General features: G+C 41.8%; 2 protein-coding genes across 2 annotated transcripts; one reads left to right on the top strand and one right to left on the bottom strand.

Annotated features, from left to right (window-relative positions):
• Positions 1 to 3,345: 3,345 nt before the first annotated feature.
• On the bottom strand, positions 3,346 to 9,695 carry LOC310781458 (acidic mammalian chitinase-like). Its single transcript, XM_083642097.1, has 12 exons — positions 9,491 to 9,695; positions 8,058 to 8,093; positions 7,941 to 7,967; positions 7,531 to 7,735; positions 7,394 to 7,450; positions 6,528 to 6,693; positions 6,292 to 6,416; positions 6,064 to 6,187; positions 5,778 to 5,960; positions 5,176 to 5,298; positions 4,890 to 5,022; positions 3,346 to 4,255 (listed from the first exon to the last, which is right to left on the bottom strand). The coding sequence occupies exons 2-12, from the start codon at positions 8,080 to 8,082 to the stop codon at positions 3,951 to 3,953; spliced, it is 1,473 nt and encodes a 490-aa protein (XP_083498223.1). The 5' UTR covers positions 8,083 to 8,093; positions 9,491 to 9,695; the 3' UTR covers positions 3,346 to 3,950.
• Positions 9,696 to 11,315: 1,620 nt separating this feature from the next.
• LOC310780662 (acidic mammalian chitinase-like) lies at positions 11,316 to 15,307 on the top strand (the record flags this gene model as incomplete). Its single annotated transcript, XM_083641179.1, has 9 exons — positions 11,316 to 11,342; positions 11,541 to 11,745; positions 11,826 to 11,882; positions 12,130 to 12,295; positions 12,402 to 12,526; positions 12,631 to 12,754; positions 12,859 to 13,041; positions 13,131 to 13,253; positions 15,155 to 15,307. The coding sequence occupies exons 2-9, from the start codon at positions 11,609 to 11,611 to the stop codon at positions 15,305 to 15,307; spliced, it is 1,068 nt and encodes a 355-aa protein (XP_083497305.1). The 5' UTR covers positions 11,316 to 11,342; positions 11,541 to 11,608.
• Between the last annotated feature and the right edge of the window lie 2,145 nt (positions 15,308 to 17,452).

The raw sequence follows: 17,452 nt of genomic DNA, 5'->3' as shown, positions 1-17,452 counted from the left end.
CTGGCCTTAAAGAGACACACATCATTATACATTCCATAATGCTTTATAACATGTGCATTACCAAAGAAAAATTATAAGTTGGGGTATTTCTTCTGATTCAATACTGTCAATATATGTCCGTTATGCTTACAATTCAGACAACAGAACAGAGATCACAACAAATTTATTTTATTGTCAAGCTCTCTTCCTCTGAATTCATTTTAATCAAATACTCAAGTATCTGTCGCACTCAAGATAGAATTTTCAGAGGGAAAAGTTCAATCTTCAAGTTTCGTTTAACTTTTTGCAATGAAATATATTCTAATTGAGGAATTCCAATTCCATTATTGTACTGTGTTATGTTCAGAATTAAAGAATGTGAAATATACCACATGAAAATAAACTCCTAAAAATAAAATAATAATTTGTGCCATTTTCCAGCAATGCGTCTGACCCTCTGTTCTGTGCAAATTCATATCTTCAAGACCATAGTGGTTGTCAGTGAAAGAGCATTTAATTACTTATTGTAGCCAGGCATGCAAGCTAGGCAACAATGCAAATGAGGTAGCCTGGTAAACCGGCCGGTCACGTGAACTCATTTCAATCATGAGAGACCAGTGGGTAAATTTTAACGAGCAAGCTTTATTGACGAATGGCATGGCAACTAATTCTATGGCATGGCAGCATGGCAACTGATTCTTTGGCATAATGACTCCATGGTAAGATGCCTCTCTTCTTGTGGTGAGAGAGGAGGGCATCTGCTCAGACTAGGATAGAGAATCCCCCGCCGTAGGGAATTCTTCAGGAGTCAAGACGTTGGTGGTGGACTGGGGAGGTGGGTTGGGTGAAACGCAGCTTCAGAGGATGAGATACGATCAGCCCAGGTACAGCGACCATGAGGTGAAGGATCAGGGAAAGAGGATGATGACACGCTGAGCATGGCTATATGTACTCCCACGTCATAGCCTCGGCAGTGACGTCATTACCAACATCATATTGACATATTGACAGGGGCTGATTGGCTATTGAGGATGGGGTAATGAGTCAGGAGACACACGACATAACGGACGTCACACTTGGATTACACTTGACTTATGTTGAGCGCTGATGCCTATTGTGATATGAGGTAACATGACTGGTTCTCATCTTGAAACTAGGTCGAGACCAACATTTCATTCTGTTCTTCATCTCAAAATGAAAGTTGAGTTCACGTGACCGGCTGGTTTCATGTTCAAGTTCAAGTTCAAGTTCAAGTTCAAGTTTATTCGTATGTCCCAGAAGGGCACTTTGGGTTGCAGCAAGACATAAAAACAATGAAAACAGGCATAACATCAACAACATCCTGGATAAAAACATAAAAGGATAGAAACATAAACATAAAGTGCAGACAAAGTTAAACACAATATAAGTACAAAGTAGCAGTTTAAAGTGCCAGTGATCAAGTGCAAAGTGCAAGGCTATAGGCCAAGTGCCAAAGTGGTCATTTTGTCACTCGTTATGTGACTCAGCAATACACAATTACAAGAAAGAAATAAAAAGCTACAACAGGACATATTGTATAAAAGAACGCAGCAGACCAAAGCCCAAAGTGGTACTCTTTACAGCGCTGTTCATTACAAGAAATAAAAAATGCTACAATACATCATATTGTATAAAGGAAAGCAGAAGACCAAGGAACATTCACAGTTTGCTACTTACATGCTAGTATAAGATGAGTTCAGCCAAGCTGAACATCATCATCATAAAGGCCTTACCTTCTAGTCTCACTAGCATTTAGTGCTTTAATGGAAACAGGCACAAATTAATTTTTGTACCTGTTTTTCCGAGCTAGGGGAGCACGGAGCCGGAGGCCGGATGGGAGTGGCTCATACTCTGAGCTCAGTGGATGGACATCGTCTGAACGGATGGCCCTAGCTTTTTTCAGCACCTGCTTGTTAAACATGGTCTAGGCTCCTAAAATGGACTCCGGCTATTTTTGAAGCCGTCTTCACTATCGTCCCAAGGGAGTTCTTGTCTTTGGTGCAGAGGTTACCGTACCAACAGACAATAGAGAAGGAGATGACAGACTCAATAAAGGCGCTATAGAACAGCTTCATTAGGGTCCTATCGACCTGGAACTTTGCAAGTTTCCTGAGACAGAAAAGGCGCTGTTGACCTTTTTTGCACAGCATATCAGTGTTTAGATCGAATTTCAACTTGCTGTCAATTAGTGTGCCTATAGATATTTATATTCAGTGACCAGGTCAACTGTCTGACCGTCTACAATACTTCCCTGGGGAACAGGGGGAGATCGTCTAAAATCAATACACATCTCTTTCGTTTTGGAAACGTTTACCAGGTTTACCAGGGTACAAATGAGGAGCAAGGGGGGTGATCTCAGCCGTCACCCACAATGGTGTTTGCATTCTTCAATGATGACGGGTGTGTGTGTTGTCTGTGGAGATAACCCATTAGTGCACAATCACATCGACAAAGACATTTGTGGTTTTAACTGCTTTGGGTTGAGAAGTGCTACAAGCTGGGTGGGCGAATAATGTGTATTTGTTTATTTAAAAGGGTCCCCATTAGCTGACGCCTAGACAACCACTAGTCTTCCTGGGGTACAAGACAACAATACAGATTACACTACAGACAAAGAATAAAACAAAATGCCAAAATAGAACACAAAAAAGAAAATTAATGAATGAAGACATGAATGAAGAAAAAGAAAATAAATTCAAAAGAAACATGAATAGAAAGCAAAATCTAAAAACTAAGACAAAACAATATTGCAATCATAAGAAACGGACTAAAAGAGATATGATAAGTATCAGAATAGTGTATTTGCGTGTAGGTAGCATCTGAGTTTCCTTTTAAAGCAAGACTTTCCTAACCTGACTCCACCAGATGGGGCGGTATTGAGTTCACAGGTTCACTACAAATGTGAAGCAAACCCATCCATCTCAGCGTCAGGTTAAGCCTTTCCATCGATAGAACGAAACACAAGACGGTTCCATAATGCGATTGCCCTGTATATGACAGCTTTTTTCATATCGTTAGTTCTATATGGTCGGGGTAAAGCCAACTGACCATCACTAGCCCCTCTAGTGGAGTGTGTATAAATATTTGAACTGTAAATTATGTTATTGAAAAGACACTTAGGAGTGTGAGTTTGAATTTAGTTTGAATGCAAACTGATTACCAGCCCGCAGGGGGCGCAGTGTTTACTGGTGTTGTTTTCCCCTCATGAGAGCGTGTGTGTCATCATGTGGTCCTGGCGACACCTATAGTGGGAATTTCCTGCATTTCGAAATCCCACACAAGAGCGTGAGACGCACTGCTGAAAAATTGCACAATTTATCATTTCATTTGTAGGAATTTATTTTCATGGGGTATATTTTACATTCTTTAATTCTGAACACAACACAGTACACTAATGCAATTTTGAATTCATCCACATACATTATTTCATTGGAAAAAGTTAAAAGAACCCCTGTGAAAATGAAAATTATGCTGTCTGTGAGTGTGAGAGACACTTGAGTACATTTGATTAAAATGAATGAACAGGAAGAGCGCTTGACAATAAAATAAATGTGTTGCTATCTCTGTTCTATTGTCTGAATTGTAAGCATAAAGGACATGTCACATGCTTTCTTCAACAGTGATGAATCACAAGAAATTGCCTCACACAACACTTTTGGGTAATACACATGATAAGATAAGATAAGATAAGATAAGATAAGATAAGATAAGATAAGATAAGATAAGATAAGATAAGATCAGGTAAGATCAACTTTATTGTCCCCGAGGCGAAATTTGTCTTGGACAAAGATCCATGAAAACAGAGTAACACTTAAAAACATGACCAACAGACAGTACCGTATTGCACTAAGGTACAGTACATATTAAGGTACATACTGTATTATAAACCAAGGCTATGATATAAAGCATAGCTATGACATCTTGTGGAATGTAGAATGATGTGTGACTCTTTAAGGCCAGTCACAGCATTTGCAGCTGTCTCTAAAGACTAAGCCAGCTGCGCAGTTTTGGATCCAGGTTATGCCATGGGCACAATTGTAGAAAGATCCTGGAGCATCAGGCTTGGCATACACCCCACCTGCCTTCCCAGCACAGAAGTTATCAGGTCCCCCGGTGGGGCTGGTAGAGGTGTCAGGTTGCTTTTTGGTTGTAGATGGAATCACTGGATTTGGATTTGGAGTGGTTGTAGGTTGGTTTTTGGTTGTAGATGGAGTCATTGGATTTGGGGTGGTTGTAGGTGGAAGGGGAGGAGGATCTGGAGGAGTGAGAGTCAGTTTTAAGTATTCTGGAAATTGTAATTAAAGGTGACCGAAGGTCAGTGGTGTATAAACCACTCGAAAGCCATACTTGAGTAAAAGTACAGATATCTTCCCGGAAAAAGTCAAAGTCACTCATTAGAATATTACTTGAGTAAAAGTCTTAAAGTAGCTGATATTTTCTGTACTTAAGTATCAAAAGTAATTTTCTTGATATTAAATGTACTAGTAAAAGTAAAAGTACAAGTAAATGCTGCTTTTAAAAAAAGCAAGCAAAAGACATGCCTAGGCTTGAGTGGAAGTCTATTTCTTCTTCTTGAGTTTTATAGCGGTTGACAAACAACGTTATGTTGCATTACAGCCACCAACTGGAATGGTGTGTCGATCGTGATTAACTTGCAAACTGAGCACTGATTCGCCAAACCTGATTGCTTGCAGGCTAGCCAATTTCTTCTGATTTTACTTTGTAACTAAGATGCTTGGGGGATATGTAGTGGAGTAAAAGGTGAAGAATTAAGGATAAGCTGAAATACATAAAAAAGGATATAACTACCAATATCTGTCATTAAAAATTTCACCAACTTGAAGATAGGATGGATAGGATTTGACACTTTCAGAACCAATTTGTTTTACCTGAACCCAGAAGAGAGCGCAGGTGGCTGATGAGGGGGTAGTTGCCCTGTCCACAGAACCTTCCGGCAAAGTCATCCAGGTCCAGAGCCCAGATGAAGGCTCCTCCAAACCTGTTGTCTTTTAGGTAACGGACCTGCGTGAATACAGAAGAAAGCACTTCAACAGTTGAATCTATGTCTATGTATCTGCATCTGTATCTGGATCTATGTAGCTGTACTTGTGTACAGCTGGCCATTGGCAGAGGAATTACGGAGTCATAGTTTTGTAGGAATAGATGACTGACTACCTTAGTGTCAATACTGTCCTGGTTGTCAAATCCAACCCATTCATTTCCGTTGGTGGCATATGGAACTTCCTGATCCTCAATCCACTGGACACTAGCCCCACCCTCTTGAAGGAAAGTGCAGACCTGAAAAGAGGGGTCAGATATCACATTTTGATGCAATGCATTAAAATCCACAGAGATAAATGCATAGAGACACTGCATGAAATAGGCCACGCCCATCACGGGGTAAAAGCTCCGTTCATTTCCACACACCAGCGTCATTTTCCTTGAATTAAACATAGCTAAAAGCTGTTGTGTGGTGGGCTGCGCAGACAACAAATGTAGAAAATCGCCAGTTAAAGTTTTTTTGTACTCCTGAGCAAAACAAGGAAGCCATTGAGAATTGGCGAGAAGAAAAATGTGGATCTAGCTGTCAAGAAGTAAGTTGTAGTGTTCATCTTCCGTATATACGATCTTTTTGTGCAACACGCAACCATGCACGTGACATAGGAGAACGCCAGGATTGGAGGGGGGGGTTTCTGTTTTCCCCCGTCTTGGGCGTGGTTTCTGAATGATGACGCGTTTTGCAGTGTCTCTATTGGATGCATAACTGCCAATTTCACCTCATAATAGGACCAGAAGCCAGCCTCCTTGGTGAAACGGCCTGCAGCTGCAGGACCACTGGCTGGTGCTCCAAGCTGACTGGATCCAGAGGACAGGTGAAATGTCCGTCCATATGTACCAAAGCCCATATTCAGCTTTTCTACAGGTGTTCCCTGGTCTCGCCAATACTTCATGGCAAAGTCCTGAAATCAGAGGAAAAAATAGAGTTGGATGGGGAAGAGAGAGTAAAACACATCTCTAAATTGACAGAAACACATTCCTGTAGCTAAAATATGAATCTCTTACAGTATTTAAGTAAACTTGGTCTCCAGTTTCATGGGATGCCTTGTATAAGGGGCTGTTATGTCCTGTGACCTTCTCCCAGGTGCCATGAAGGTCATACGTCATCACGTTAATGAAATCCAAGTACCTGAGAAAATGGAAATGAGATCAAGTTCACCAACACTTGACACCGGGTGTCACACCCGTTACTTATGGAAATCATGTGGACAATGAAACTTTGGTGTAGCCTACTTTGCAAGCTCTGCTATTTCATAACCAGTATCAATGGTTCCTTTCCCAGCAGCCACAGCAGCAGTGACCATTAACCTTGGACGTCCAGTCGCTCTTCCCTCAGCCTCATAGGCCTCTAGGAGTTCCTATACAATGTAGAAACATGGGACGTTCTCATGTGTTCAACATCATACCTATATGGCATAAATATGTATCTCTGATGGTGACTATCCAACAAGAAGAATTGTGGATCTAACCTTGCATAATAGTGTGAATCTCTGTTTGTCCACTACAGGGCTTCCTCGTGCTCCAGGGTATTCCCAGTCCAGGTCTAGACCATCAAAACCATGTTTTCTCAGCAGAGAGATAGAGGACTGGATGAACTTGCTTCTGTTGATTGGTGTTGACACCATCGTAGTGAATCTGGAGAGCATTTGAACAGAAAGAAGTGTGAGTAAAAAAAGATATGCTTTTATAAATATTGATTTTAAAGCATATGGCTGGGTTTTTTAAATACATTTCAAATCATCAACAAATCCTATGATAATAAAATCAAGTGTGTTTGCTCTACTTCCATTGCTCTTCGACTTTCCACATTCCCTTTTTAGCCTTCATACCAGAAATCATTGGCTCCAATTGACATTTGTAAGGTAAAAAACTCACAAAGCTCACAAAGACAGTTAAAAAAACAAAAACAAAAACTGTTACCATGAAAAGTCGTGGCTATTACCAAATCAAATTCAAATGGGAACAAATTCTTCATTACACCAGGGACTATTTTCGAATTCGGTGCTACGGAACCTCTGAGATGGAAAACATGTTTATGGCTTATTAAGTCCGTCTGGTCCAGTGCATCGCAGTGATGAAATATGCGGTTTATGGCTCTTTCATGTGATTTTAATCTTTTCTTTTTCTTGTCTTTATACAGTAGAGTTGATCTATGGCTACTGAGACATAGTAGGCATCACCTACACGGACGAGACTTGTTAGCAAAACAAATTAATTGTTGATTTTGTTATTTTCACAGGATGTTTGTTTTGACAATAAGAAACACATAAAAAACACCACCAGCTTTATCCTTGAAATGTTCTGATATATTGTGTGTAACGTTAAAACATCTCACTTTTCTGTGCCAAAGTTCCAGCCACCAACTGCCAACAGTGTTTTGAGATTAGGATTCCTATGGAAACATTCAAAGTTAGTTTTCAGCAATGATAACTTCATCACATTTCACACTGAATCTTGGTGTAAAGAACTGACCTGTCTTTGAGTCCATTAAAGGATTTGTAGAGTGTCTCATCATTCCATTCATAGGTGACCAGCTCATTGACATCATTAATTGAAGCAAAGGCATAGATCAGGTGGGTACACAGGTTTGGATCAATATTTGAAGGCATAAACTTCCCATCTCCAGATCTGTATTGGGCCCAGTTAGTGAAGTAACATCCAAGTCTGTACGAAGAGGCTGAAATGGAAGAATAAGCATGTAACATTTTGAACAATAATCAATTATAAATCAAATAATTAATCTAATTATCAATTATTATTAATTAATTAACTAATGATTAATCATTAAATTAATAACCCTGTTTATTTTAACAGCATGTAACATTTCAGGACTCAGTTGCTGATAAGACGGTGTATTATGTTGATGCAATTTGTCAACTCACCCAAGCTGCCAAGGGTGCAACAGAGACCTTCAAAATCACAGATTCAGTTGGTAAGTAGGCTTTAAGGTTCAATTTGAAAAGAAAACATTGATTCAATCAATTTGCAATGTGCCTTACCTGCAATTAGAATGAGCTTGTTCATGGTGTTACCGCCTTGAAATGGTAAAAATAGAGATCACATGAGACACACATACAAAGTATGATATCATCAACCAGGAACAAATCATATGACTCCAAGCTTGTGTCATGAACCTGTTGCTGCACTGACTTCAGAAGTTCAGTCACGGGGGGGGGGGGGGGGGGGGGGGGGGTTAGGGGGACGCCTAGGAATGGAGTTCCCAGAGTAAATGTTGAGAGGGAACAGCAAGAACAAGAGGGGGAACGGCATTCCTCCTCAGGACAGGTTCCCATTCCCAAAATGTCTTACAACCAATGCAGTGGAGAGCAGAGCAGTGGAGAGGAGGCAGCATGAAAGGAGCAGAGAATAGTAGGCAGCCCTGGACTGGCATTATAATCTACCGGACATTTCCCCCTTTGGGCCGACACACCTTGCTAGCCTGGGTAAACCCAGCCTCCACGTGACCTGCTTTCAGTCACTACTAGTGACTGAGAGCAGGGTAAGCCTGAGAGCAGGTCACATGGGGGATGGGTTTACCCAGGCTAACACCTTGCGGCCGGTCGTTGGCGGGGGGGATAGGTCAGCGGCCCATGGGCATAACACTGCGAGGCATTAAACAATAAAGGCGTTATGGTCCACAACTACACACACTCACCTCTTCTGTCTCAAAACCTCTGGACGCTGACATCCACAATATACTGTATGAAGTGAAGAGAAGAGACAGTCAGGAGCAAGAGGTCCGCCATTTGTACCTGCCAAGGGGCGTGTCGTGTTTAGTTTAGCTCGTCTACTCAGCGTCAGAAACATTTACTGTAACTTTTAGTTCCTCTTTGAGCTAACATCTGTTATGGGGGTAGTAGTGGCAATTGTTCCTGTGGTCTCACGCACTCCTGACGACCTGGACTCATGTCGCCTGTAACCACTTCCCATAATTCACCAGTGAATTCTAGAAGTCGATTGTTAATTTATAACTCCTTTATTTCGACCACTTCCAGCTAAAACACCACCCACACACGGTCCCAGTGAGGGCGAGCACCGGTGTCTTATAGCTTCACCACGCCTCGATAGTAATGTCTGAAAACGGAGTAAACAATGTCCACTTTAAAATGAATGATAACAGCCCATTTCCTCTGTATTCCAGGAAGCCATATATCTGAAGCTGTCAGGCGGCCATGTTGAGAAATCATGTTCTTATCTTCTCATAAAACTCCTCTCCTTTACATACCACCCAACAGGGCGACAGGCAGCACAATGCCACTTTCTAGCTTGTGAAACATCCGTTGGTTTCATAACCAGATGAAAATAGATGAATGTCCATTCAAAACACACTCTCGCTTTCATCCATTTCCACACCTACTTTTAGCTGTTAGTGGATAAAAGATGACATCTTATTATAAGGTCTACACATCCTAAACCTTTGTCAGGTTCCTACCCGTTAATATCAGGATGGGTTGCTTCTAGAGGTCAAGATCTCCTCTCCTCTCCGGCTGACTTTTGCTGGTTGGTCTCAGGTCAAAGGTCGAGTGTAGCACCTGCACGCCGTCCAGAACAAGAAGCCCTTCTCTCTAGTTACCCGCTGCTTTTATATCCATTTCTCACCAAGTCATCGTGGTTCTTGCAAAACCTTTAACTTGGTACGGAACTCTATTCCTGTAACCTCCTGACCGCTTCCCCATTTTCTGCACCTGCAACTTCCAAACCAGAACACTATATAAATCTATGCACTTCCTCTTATGTAGGTGTGGGCTTATATTCAAGTGTGCAGGAGAATGTGTGTGTTATTTGCAACTCACTTCCTCAACCAACTTGAGGCCTTTTCAATACGCCCTGTGTGCGCGCGAGTGAGCTAACATCAAGGCCCACTGTTCCAATGACTGTTCCAGATTCTCTGAATATTGTTATTGATCACTGGCCATATGGTTACTGATTATTGATCATTAACCCTTTACATAGCCTACAGTTGCATCCATGGTTATAAGTGATTACCCCACTATGATTCCAAACACATGATACATGTTTCCACACACCATTTCCCCACAGGCCCATATGTGTGTGCGTTTCTCTGTGTGTCTATGCTGTGTGTGTGTGTGTGTGTGTGTGTGTGTGTGTGTGTGTGTGTGTGTGTGTGTGTGTGTGTGTAACCGAGGTGAATCAGTGCGGATTCCTCGTGAGTGTCGTAGCGAGTGGATTGGTTAAACTCACTCCCCCAGTATAAAGGCATATTAATCAGCTCCACCAAGGGAGCTAGCTCTCTTGGCGTTGCGGTTAACATGTCGGACTCCCAAGCCGAAGGTCGGCGGTTCGTATCCACCCCTGGGCAAGCCCTACACATGGGTTGCTGCAAGTACCACCTACACAACGCCGTGTGTGTGTGTGTGTGTGTGTGTGTGTGTGTGTGTGTGTGTGTGTGTGTGTGTGTGTGTGTGTGTGTGTGTGTGTGTGTGTGTGTGTGTGTGTGTAAAACCCACAACGTTTTAACTGTACAGTTTCACATTTATCCACCAGACACATTTAGAACACATTGATTACAACTTATACTCTGTTAAACACATACAAAAATCTGATTACCACTTAAACTTAACTGATTATAAACCTTATGATTACTGAATTATATGATCATAATGCAATAGCCTCTAACTTCCTCTTTTCTTCCTGCTTCTTCATGCTATTTGGCTGCTGCTTCCTGAGCAGCATGAAGCCGTGGTGTCCTGGACGACATCGCTCCTCCGCTGAATGTGCTCGTTGGCGTTGTAGGATATGTGATCCCACGTTACAGGGGGGTTCGACTCGAGGGGATTAGGTCAAGGGAGAACTCTAGGGTGTTTTGTCCCTCAGTCACCATGTCAATGCGTAAAGACGATGCTTCTGTTTACCTGGAGATTATGGGCGGTAATTGAGGGGATCAGACAGTTGAAATTAACCGGGGTGTAACCAAAAAGCGCCCAGAGGGATGAGGAGCGGTGGGAGGAGGAGGGTCGGCAGGGGATTTCTGACACTGAGTAGACGAGCTAAACTAAACACGACACGCCCCTTGGCAGGTACAAATAGCAGAGCTCTTGCTCCTGACTGTCTCATCTCTTACGTCCATGTACCTATTCTCGCATGCGTCAAGTCATCCACCAACAACTGCGGTAACACCATGAACAAGCTGATTCTAATTGCAGGTAAGGCACATTGCAAATTGATTCAAACCATGTTTTATTTTTTTCAAATTGAACCTTAAAGCCTACTTACCAACTGAATTTGTGATTTTGAAGGTCTCTGTTGCACCCTTGGCAGCTTGGGTGAGTTGACAAATTGCATCAATAATACACACAGTCTTATCAGCAAGTGCACAGTCCTGAAATGTTACATGGTGTTAAAATAATCAGGGTTATTAATTTAATGATTAATTATTAGTTAATTAATTGATAATTAGATTAATTATATGAATTATAATTGATTATTGTTCAAAATGTAACATGCTTAATCTTCCATTTCAGCCTCTTCGTACAGACTTGGATGTTACTTCACTAACTGGGCCCAATACAGATCTGGAGATGGGAAGTTTATGCCTTCAAATGTTGATCCAAACCTGTGTACCCACCTGATCTATGCCTTTGCTTCAATTAATGATGTCAATGAGCTGGTCACCTACGAATGGAATGATGAGACACTCTACAAATCCTTTAATGAACTCAAAGACAGGTCAGTTCTTCACACCAAGATTCAGTGTGAAATGTGATGAAGTTATCATTGCTGAAAACTAACTTTGAATGTTTCCATAGGAATCCTAATCTCAAAACACTGTTGGCAGTTGGTGGCTGGAACTTTGGCACAGAAAAGTGAGATGTTTTAACGTTACACACAATATATCAGAACATTTCAAGGATAAAGCTGGTGTTTTTTTTACGTGTTTCTTACTGTAAAAAAAAATCCTAAGAAAATAACAAAATCAGTAGATGGAGAAAATGCATTGTTGCTTTTATTATCATAGAATTTGTTGATTTGAAATGTATTTAAACGTATCCTTTAAAATCAATATGTGCATAAATCTTTTGAGAACTTTTGTTCTGTTCAAATGCTTTCCAGATTCACTAAGGTGGTGTCAACAGAAATCAACAGAAGCAAGTTCATCCAGTCCTCTATCTCTCTGCTGAGAAAACATGGTTTTGATGGTCTAGACCTGGACTGGGAATACCCTGGAGCACGAGGAAGCCCTGTAGTGGACAAACAGAGATTCACACTATTATGCAAGGTTAGATTCAGAATTCTTCTTGTTGGATAGTCACCATCAAAGATACATATTTATGCCATATAGGTATGATGTTGAACACATGAGACCATGTTTCTACATTATATAGGAACTCCTAGAGGCCTATGAGGCTGAGGGGAGAGCGACTGGACGTCCAAGGTTAATGGTCACTGCTGCTGTGTCTGCTGGGAAAGGAACCATTGATACTGGTTATGAAATAGCAGAGCTTGCAAAGTAGGCTACACCAAAGTTTCATTGTCCACATGATTTCCATGAGTAACGGGTGTGACACCCGGTGTCAAGTGTTGGTGAACTTGATCTCATTTCCATTTTCTCAGGTACTTGGATTTCATTAACGTGATGACGTATGACCTTCATGGCACCTGGGAGAAGGTCACAGGACATAACAGCCCCTTATACAAGGCAGCCCATGAAACTGGAGACCAAGTTTACTTAAATACTGTAAGAGAATCATATTTTAGCTACAGGAATGTATTTCTGTCAATTTTAGAGATGTGTTTCACTCTCTCTTCCCCATCCAACTAAATTTTTTCCTCTGATTTCAGGACTTTGCCATGAAGTATTGGCGAGACCAGGGAACACCTGTAGAAAAGCTGAATATGGGATTTGGTACATATGGACGGGCATTTCAGCTGTCCTCTGGATCCAGTCAGGTTGGAGCACCAGCCAGTGGTCCTGCAGCTGCAGGCCCTTTCACCAAGGAGGCTGGCTTCTGGTCCTATTATGAGGTGAAATTGGCAGTTATGCATCAAATGCATTTATCTCTGTTAATTGTAACGCATTGCATCAAAATGTGATATCTGACCCCTCTTTTCAGGTCTGCACTTTCGTTCAAGAGGGTGGGGCTAGTGTCCAGTGGATTGAGGATCAGAAAGTTCCATATGCCACCAACGGAAATGAATGGATTGGATTTGACAACAAGGACAGTATTGAGACTAAGGTAGTCATCAGTAGCGGCTCCAGCCAATCGTGGCTGGGGGGCTAAGGGGGGGCTTAAATATTTACAGCGGGGGCTAACTTTTTCTACATAAATAGACAGTGGTTCTCTTCTCAACCTGTGGTACAGGTACCACTGGTGGTACGCGGGGGCCCCTCCCTCTCATACATTCATATGGTGGTAATTTCTCAGGTACTTGTGTAAAAAGGTCGAGAACCACTAATATAAGAAATAATAATAATATGATTGATAGGGTGTGAATTAGGCTCTATTATTAGACAAGGAGGGCCCACTGCTTTTCCATTGAGAGCCAAATCCCCAACCCAACATTATGCATGTAAGTGCTTCAATGAGCTGAAGACTGACTGTGTATTTAGCCCTTTGTCACACTGTATGTTGAGACTGATGAGTCCAGTTACACAAGGCTATATGCAGCACACACATTTAGATGGTAAATCAAGAGTTTATATTCACAAATTACACAAAAGATTTAAAATGTGCTATATTTTAGAGACAAATTAGGCTAATCACTGCATATAGGCTATATGTACAGTAAATAAACAGTGCCACATACACAGGCACATCCATTCATCAATAGTCTGTGCCAGAGTAAAAAAGAAATAGAACCATTCATATAGACTGCACTATATAACAATCACACCAGTGACAAGACTGTATAGTGACCAGCTCAGTGGCCTTGTGGTCTGAGTGTCCGCCCTGAGACTGGGAGGTTGTGTGAGGTCTCATTAACCGTCTATAGCACACAAACGGGGCCTGAAAGAGGTGCCCACTTCCCACGCAGAAGCTGTGATCTAAAACAACAAACTTTCATGGGAGAATGACAGTTATGTAACAGTCAGCAACAGTCCAATAGGTTTAATATGCGTACAGCAGCTTCACATGCCTCAAAGAAACGCCATCCCCGACACAACTGCCCGGCGCCACAAGGCAGCACATCGTCTTTGTACTGTACATGACGCACACGTCATGAAATAAGACTCTAACTATACAAACACATTCACACCACATGCATGAGCACGGCATGGCGGCCAAAAAACACAACAGCACAGTAGGCAACGCAGTCTTAACAAAGCCATTATGTATATCAAATATAAATTCCATGCCCTGCCTACCTTTTAACATGAGTGCGCTCGATCCTGTGCTGTGTCCAGTCCAGTCCGTGTACAAAGCAAAATAAAGTATCTCCTTTGTGATGGCCATCAACATAAAGGCTTGATCAATATAAAGGCGCGCGATACTAACGCTAGACGCTTGTTTTATGTCCATTTTAGCTGTAGATATTGACATGTATGTAAGGAAATTGAACTTCCGCGGTTGAGACGCTTTGAGATGGAGCACGCCACTTTGAGCAGAGCAGAGGGGAGGTCTTTCTCTCACACCATGCCATAATCACTTGCCAGTAGGGGGAGAGCCCCTCTAGAAAAAATGGGCGGCCCGGTGCAGCGCATGGGTCAGCCAGCCACGGAGGTGTGTAAATGCTGTGTTCAAGGAGGCTGGGAATTTTCAATCTACTATTGATGAACAGAGCACTAATACATCGATCAGTGGATTCTTTTTTTAATTAATTTATATTTTTAGAATAAACTTCAGAATATTTGTGTATTAGCCTAGTTTAGTTGTTATAAATTAAGTTTTTGTTTTTCTCTAAAGACATTTCCAGGGGGGGCTTAGGGGGGGCTTGGCTAATTTCAGGGGGGGCTCAAGCCCCCCCTAGCCCCCCCTTGCCGCCGCGGCTGTGTCATCTATTCCTACAAAACTATGACTTGGTAATTCCTCTGCCAGTGGCCAGCTGTACACAAGTACAGCTACACAGCCTCAGATACAGATACAGATACATAGACATAGATTCAACTGTTGAAGTGCTTTCTTCCGTATTCACTCAGGTCCGTTACCTAAAAGACAACAGCTTTGGAGGAGCCTTCATCTGGGCTCTGGACCTGGATGACTTTGCCGGAAAGTTCTGTGGACAGGGCAACTACCCCCTCATCAGCCACCTGCGCTCTCTTCTGGGTTCAGGTAAAACAAATTGGTTCTGAAAGTGTCAAATCCTATCCATCCAATCTTCAAGTTGGTGAAATTTTGAATGACAGATATTGGTACTGTAGTTCGATTTTTTTTATGTACTTCAGCTTATCCTTAATTGTTCCCCTTTGGTCACCTTTAATTCCAATTGACAGAATACTTAAAACTGACTCTCACTCCTCCAGATCCTCCTCCCCTTCCACCTACAACCACCCCAAATCCAATGACTCTGTCTACCACCACAAGCCAACCTACAAGTTGTAAGTGGGTTTGTAGTACAACCACTCCAAATCCAAATCCAGTGATTCCACCTACAACCAAAAAGCCCACCGGGGGACCTGATAACTTCTGCGCTGGAAAGCCAGGTGGGGTTTATGCCAAGCCTGATGCTCCAGGATCTTACTACAATTGTGCCCATGGCATAACCTGGATCCAAAACTGCTACACCGGCTTAGTCTTTAGAGAGAGCTGCAAATGCTGTGACTGGCCTTAAAGAGTCACATCATTCCACAAGATGTCATAGCTATGCTTTATATCATAGCCTAGGCTTGTAATATGTTATGTCCCACTGTACCTTAGCGCAATACGGTACTGTCTGTTGGTCATGTTCTGTATGTGTCAGGCACGTGCAGAAGGGGGTGCTAGGGGTGCCAAGCACCTGCCCGTTTTCCCCTGATGCCCAAAGTGCCCTTTTTGAAAGATTTTTTTATTTTATTTTTACAGTGAAGGCATCATGCCCAGTGCCCTTCAAGAATAACTTATAACAATAAATAACAATTTAGCAATAAATAAAATGTCCAGACAGTTTGACCTTTCAACCGGAAGTTATGTAATTGTCTGTGTCTCTGTGACGTGCGCGATATTTTTTTTCCCAGGATGGCGAAGGCATGACCCGCACTCCTCTGGCTCTGATTGGCCTAGCGTCAAACGTTGTTGATCCAACACATTCGCTTGGCTATCCTATCCTCCGTCTCTCCTCCTCTCCTGGGCCAATCAGAGGCAGAGATGGACGGGTCACGCCTTTGCCATCCTGCCCACTACACAGCTGCCGAAATCCGACTGACTGGCGGGTCAGCAACAGTGACACCGCGGTGTTGTGCCCTTTTTTAACTTTTGAGCCCCTGCCCCTCTAAGGCTCTCTGCACGGCCCTGGTATGTGTCCAAGTGTTACGTTTTCATGGGTTTTTGCAGAAGACAGATTTCGCCTCGGGGACAATAAAGTTGATCTTACCTTAACTTATCATATCATATCTTATCACGTGCATTACCCAAAAGTGTTATGTGAGGCAATTTCTTGTGATTCATCACTGTTGAAGAATGCATGCGACATGTCCTTTATGCTTACAATTCAGACATTAGAACAGAGATAGCAACACATTTATTTGATTGTCAAGCGCTCTTCCTGTTAATTCATTCATTTTAATCAAATGTATACTTAAATGTATTCAAGTATCTCTGACACTCACAGACAGTAGAATTTTCACAGGGAAAGGATACATTTTAAAGGTTCTTTTAACTTTTTTGCAATGGAATAAAGTATGTGGATGAATTCAAAATTGCATTAGTGTACTGTGTTGTGTTCAGAATTAAAGAATGTAACATATACCCCATGAAAATAAATTCCTACAAATAAAATGATAAATTGTGCAATTTTTCAGCAACGCGTCTCACGCTCTTGTGTGCAAATTCATATTACCTTTACACCTCATGATTCATTTTCAACCTCAATAGTGGTTGTCAGTGAATATAGCATTTTATTTATTTTACCTTATTCATGCATAAACAAAAGACTAAATAGTCCATTGTCATTGTTTCCACAGGAAAAAAATCTGGCAGCCTGTAATCTTAGCCAGATGTGGAATTTGGCTATGCAAAAGCACATTTTTCACAAATAATAATTTAAAGTATTTCCCTTTCACATATTTGATAATGAACTATCTTTTTACATTTCCATCTATTATACAGTATTATCAGCAACCAAAGAAAACTTTTACCACTAGTGGATCCATGGGAGTTCATCACTGATGTCATCACATCATCCTAATTACCTCATTTAAAAAATCTAATAACTTTAAAAAATTCTGCTCACATGCACACACACACACACGCACACGCACGCACGCACGCACGCACGCACGCACACACACACGCACACGCAC

The sequence above is a fragment of the Poromitra crassiceps genome (genome assembly GCF_964638095.1).
Source record: "Poromitra crassiceps genome assembly, chromosome: 8".
NCBI lineage: Eukaryota > Metazoa > Chordata > Actinopteri > Beryciformes > Melamphaidae > Poromitra > Poromitra crassiceps.
Note: the sequence above shows the minus strand (reverse complement) of the source record. Positions and strands in the feature narration are given on the sequence as shown.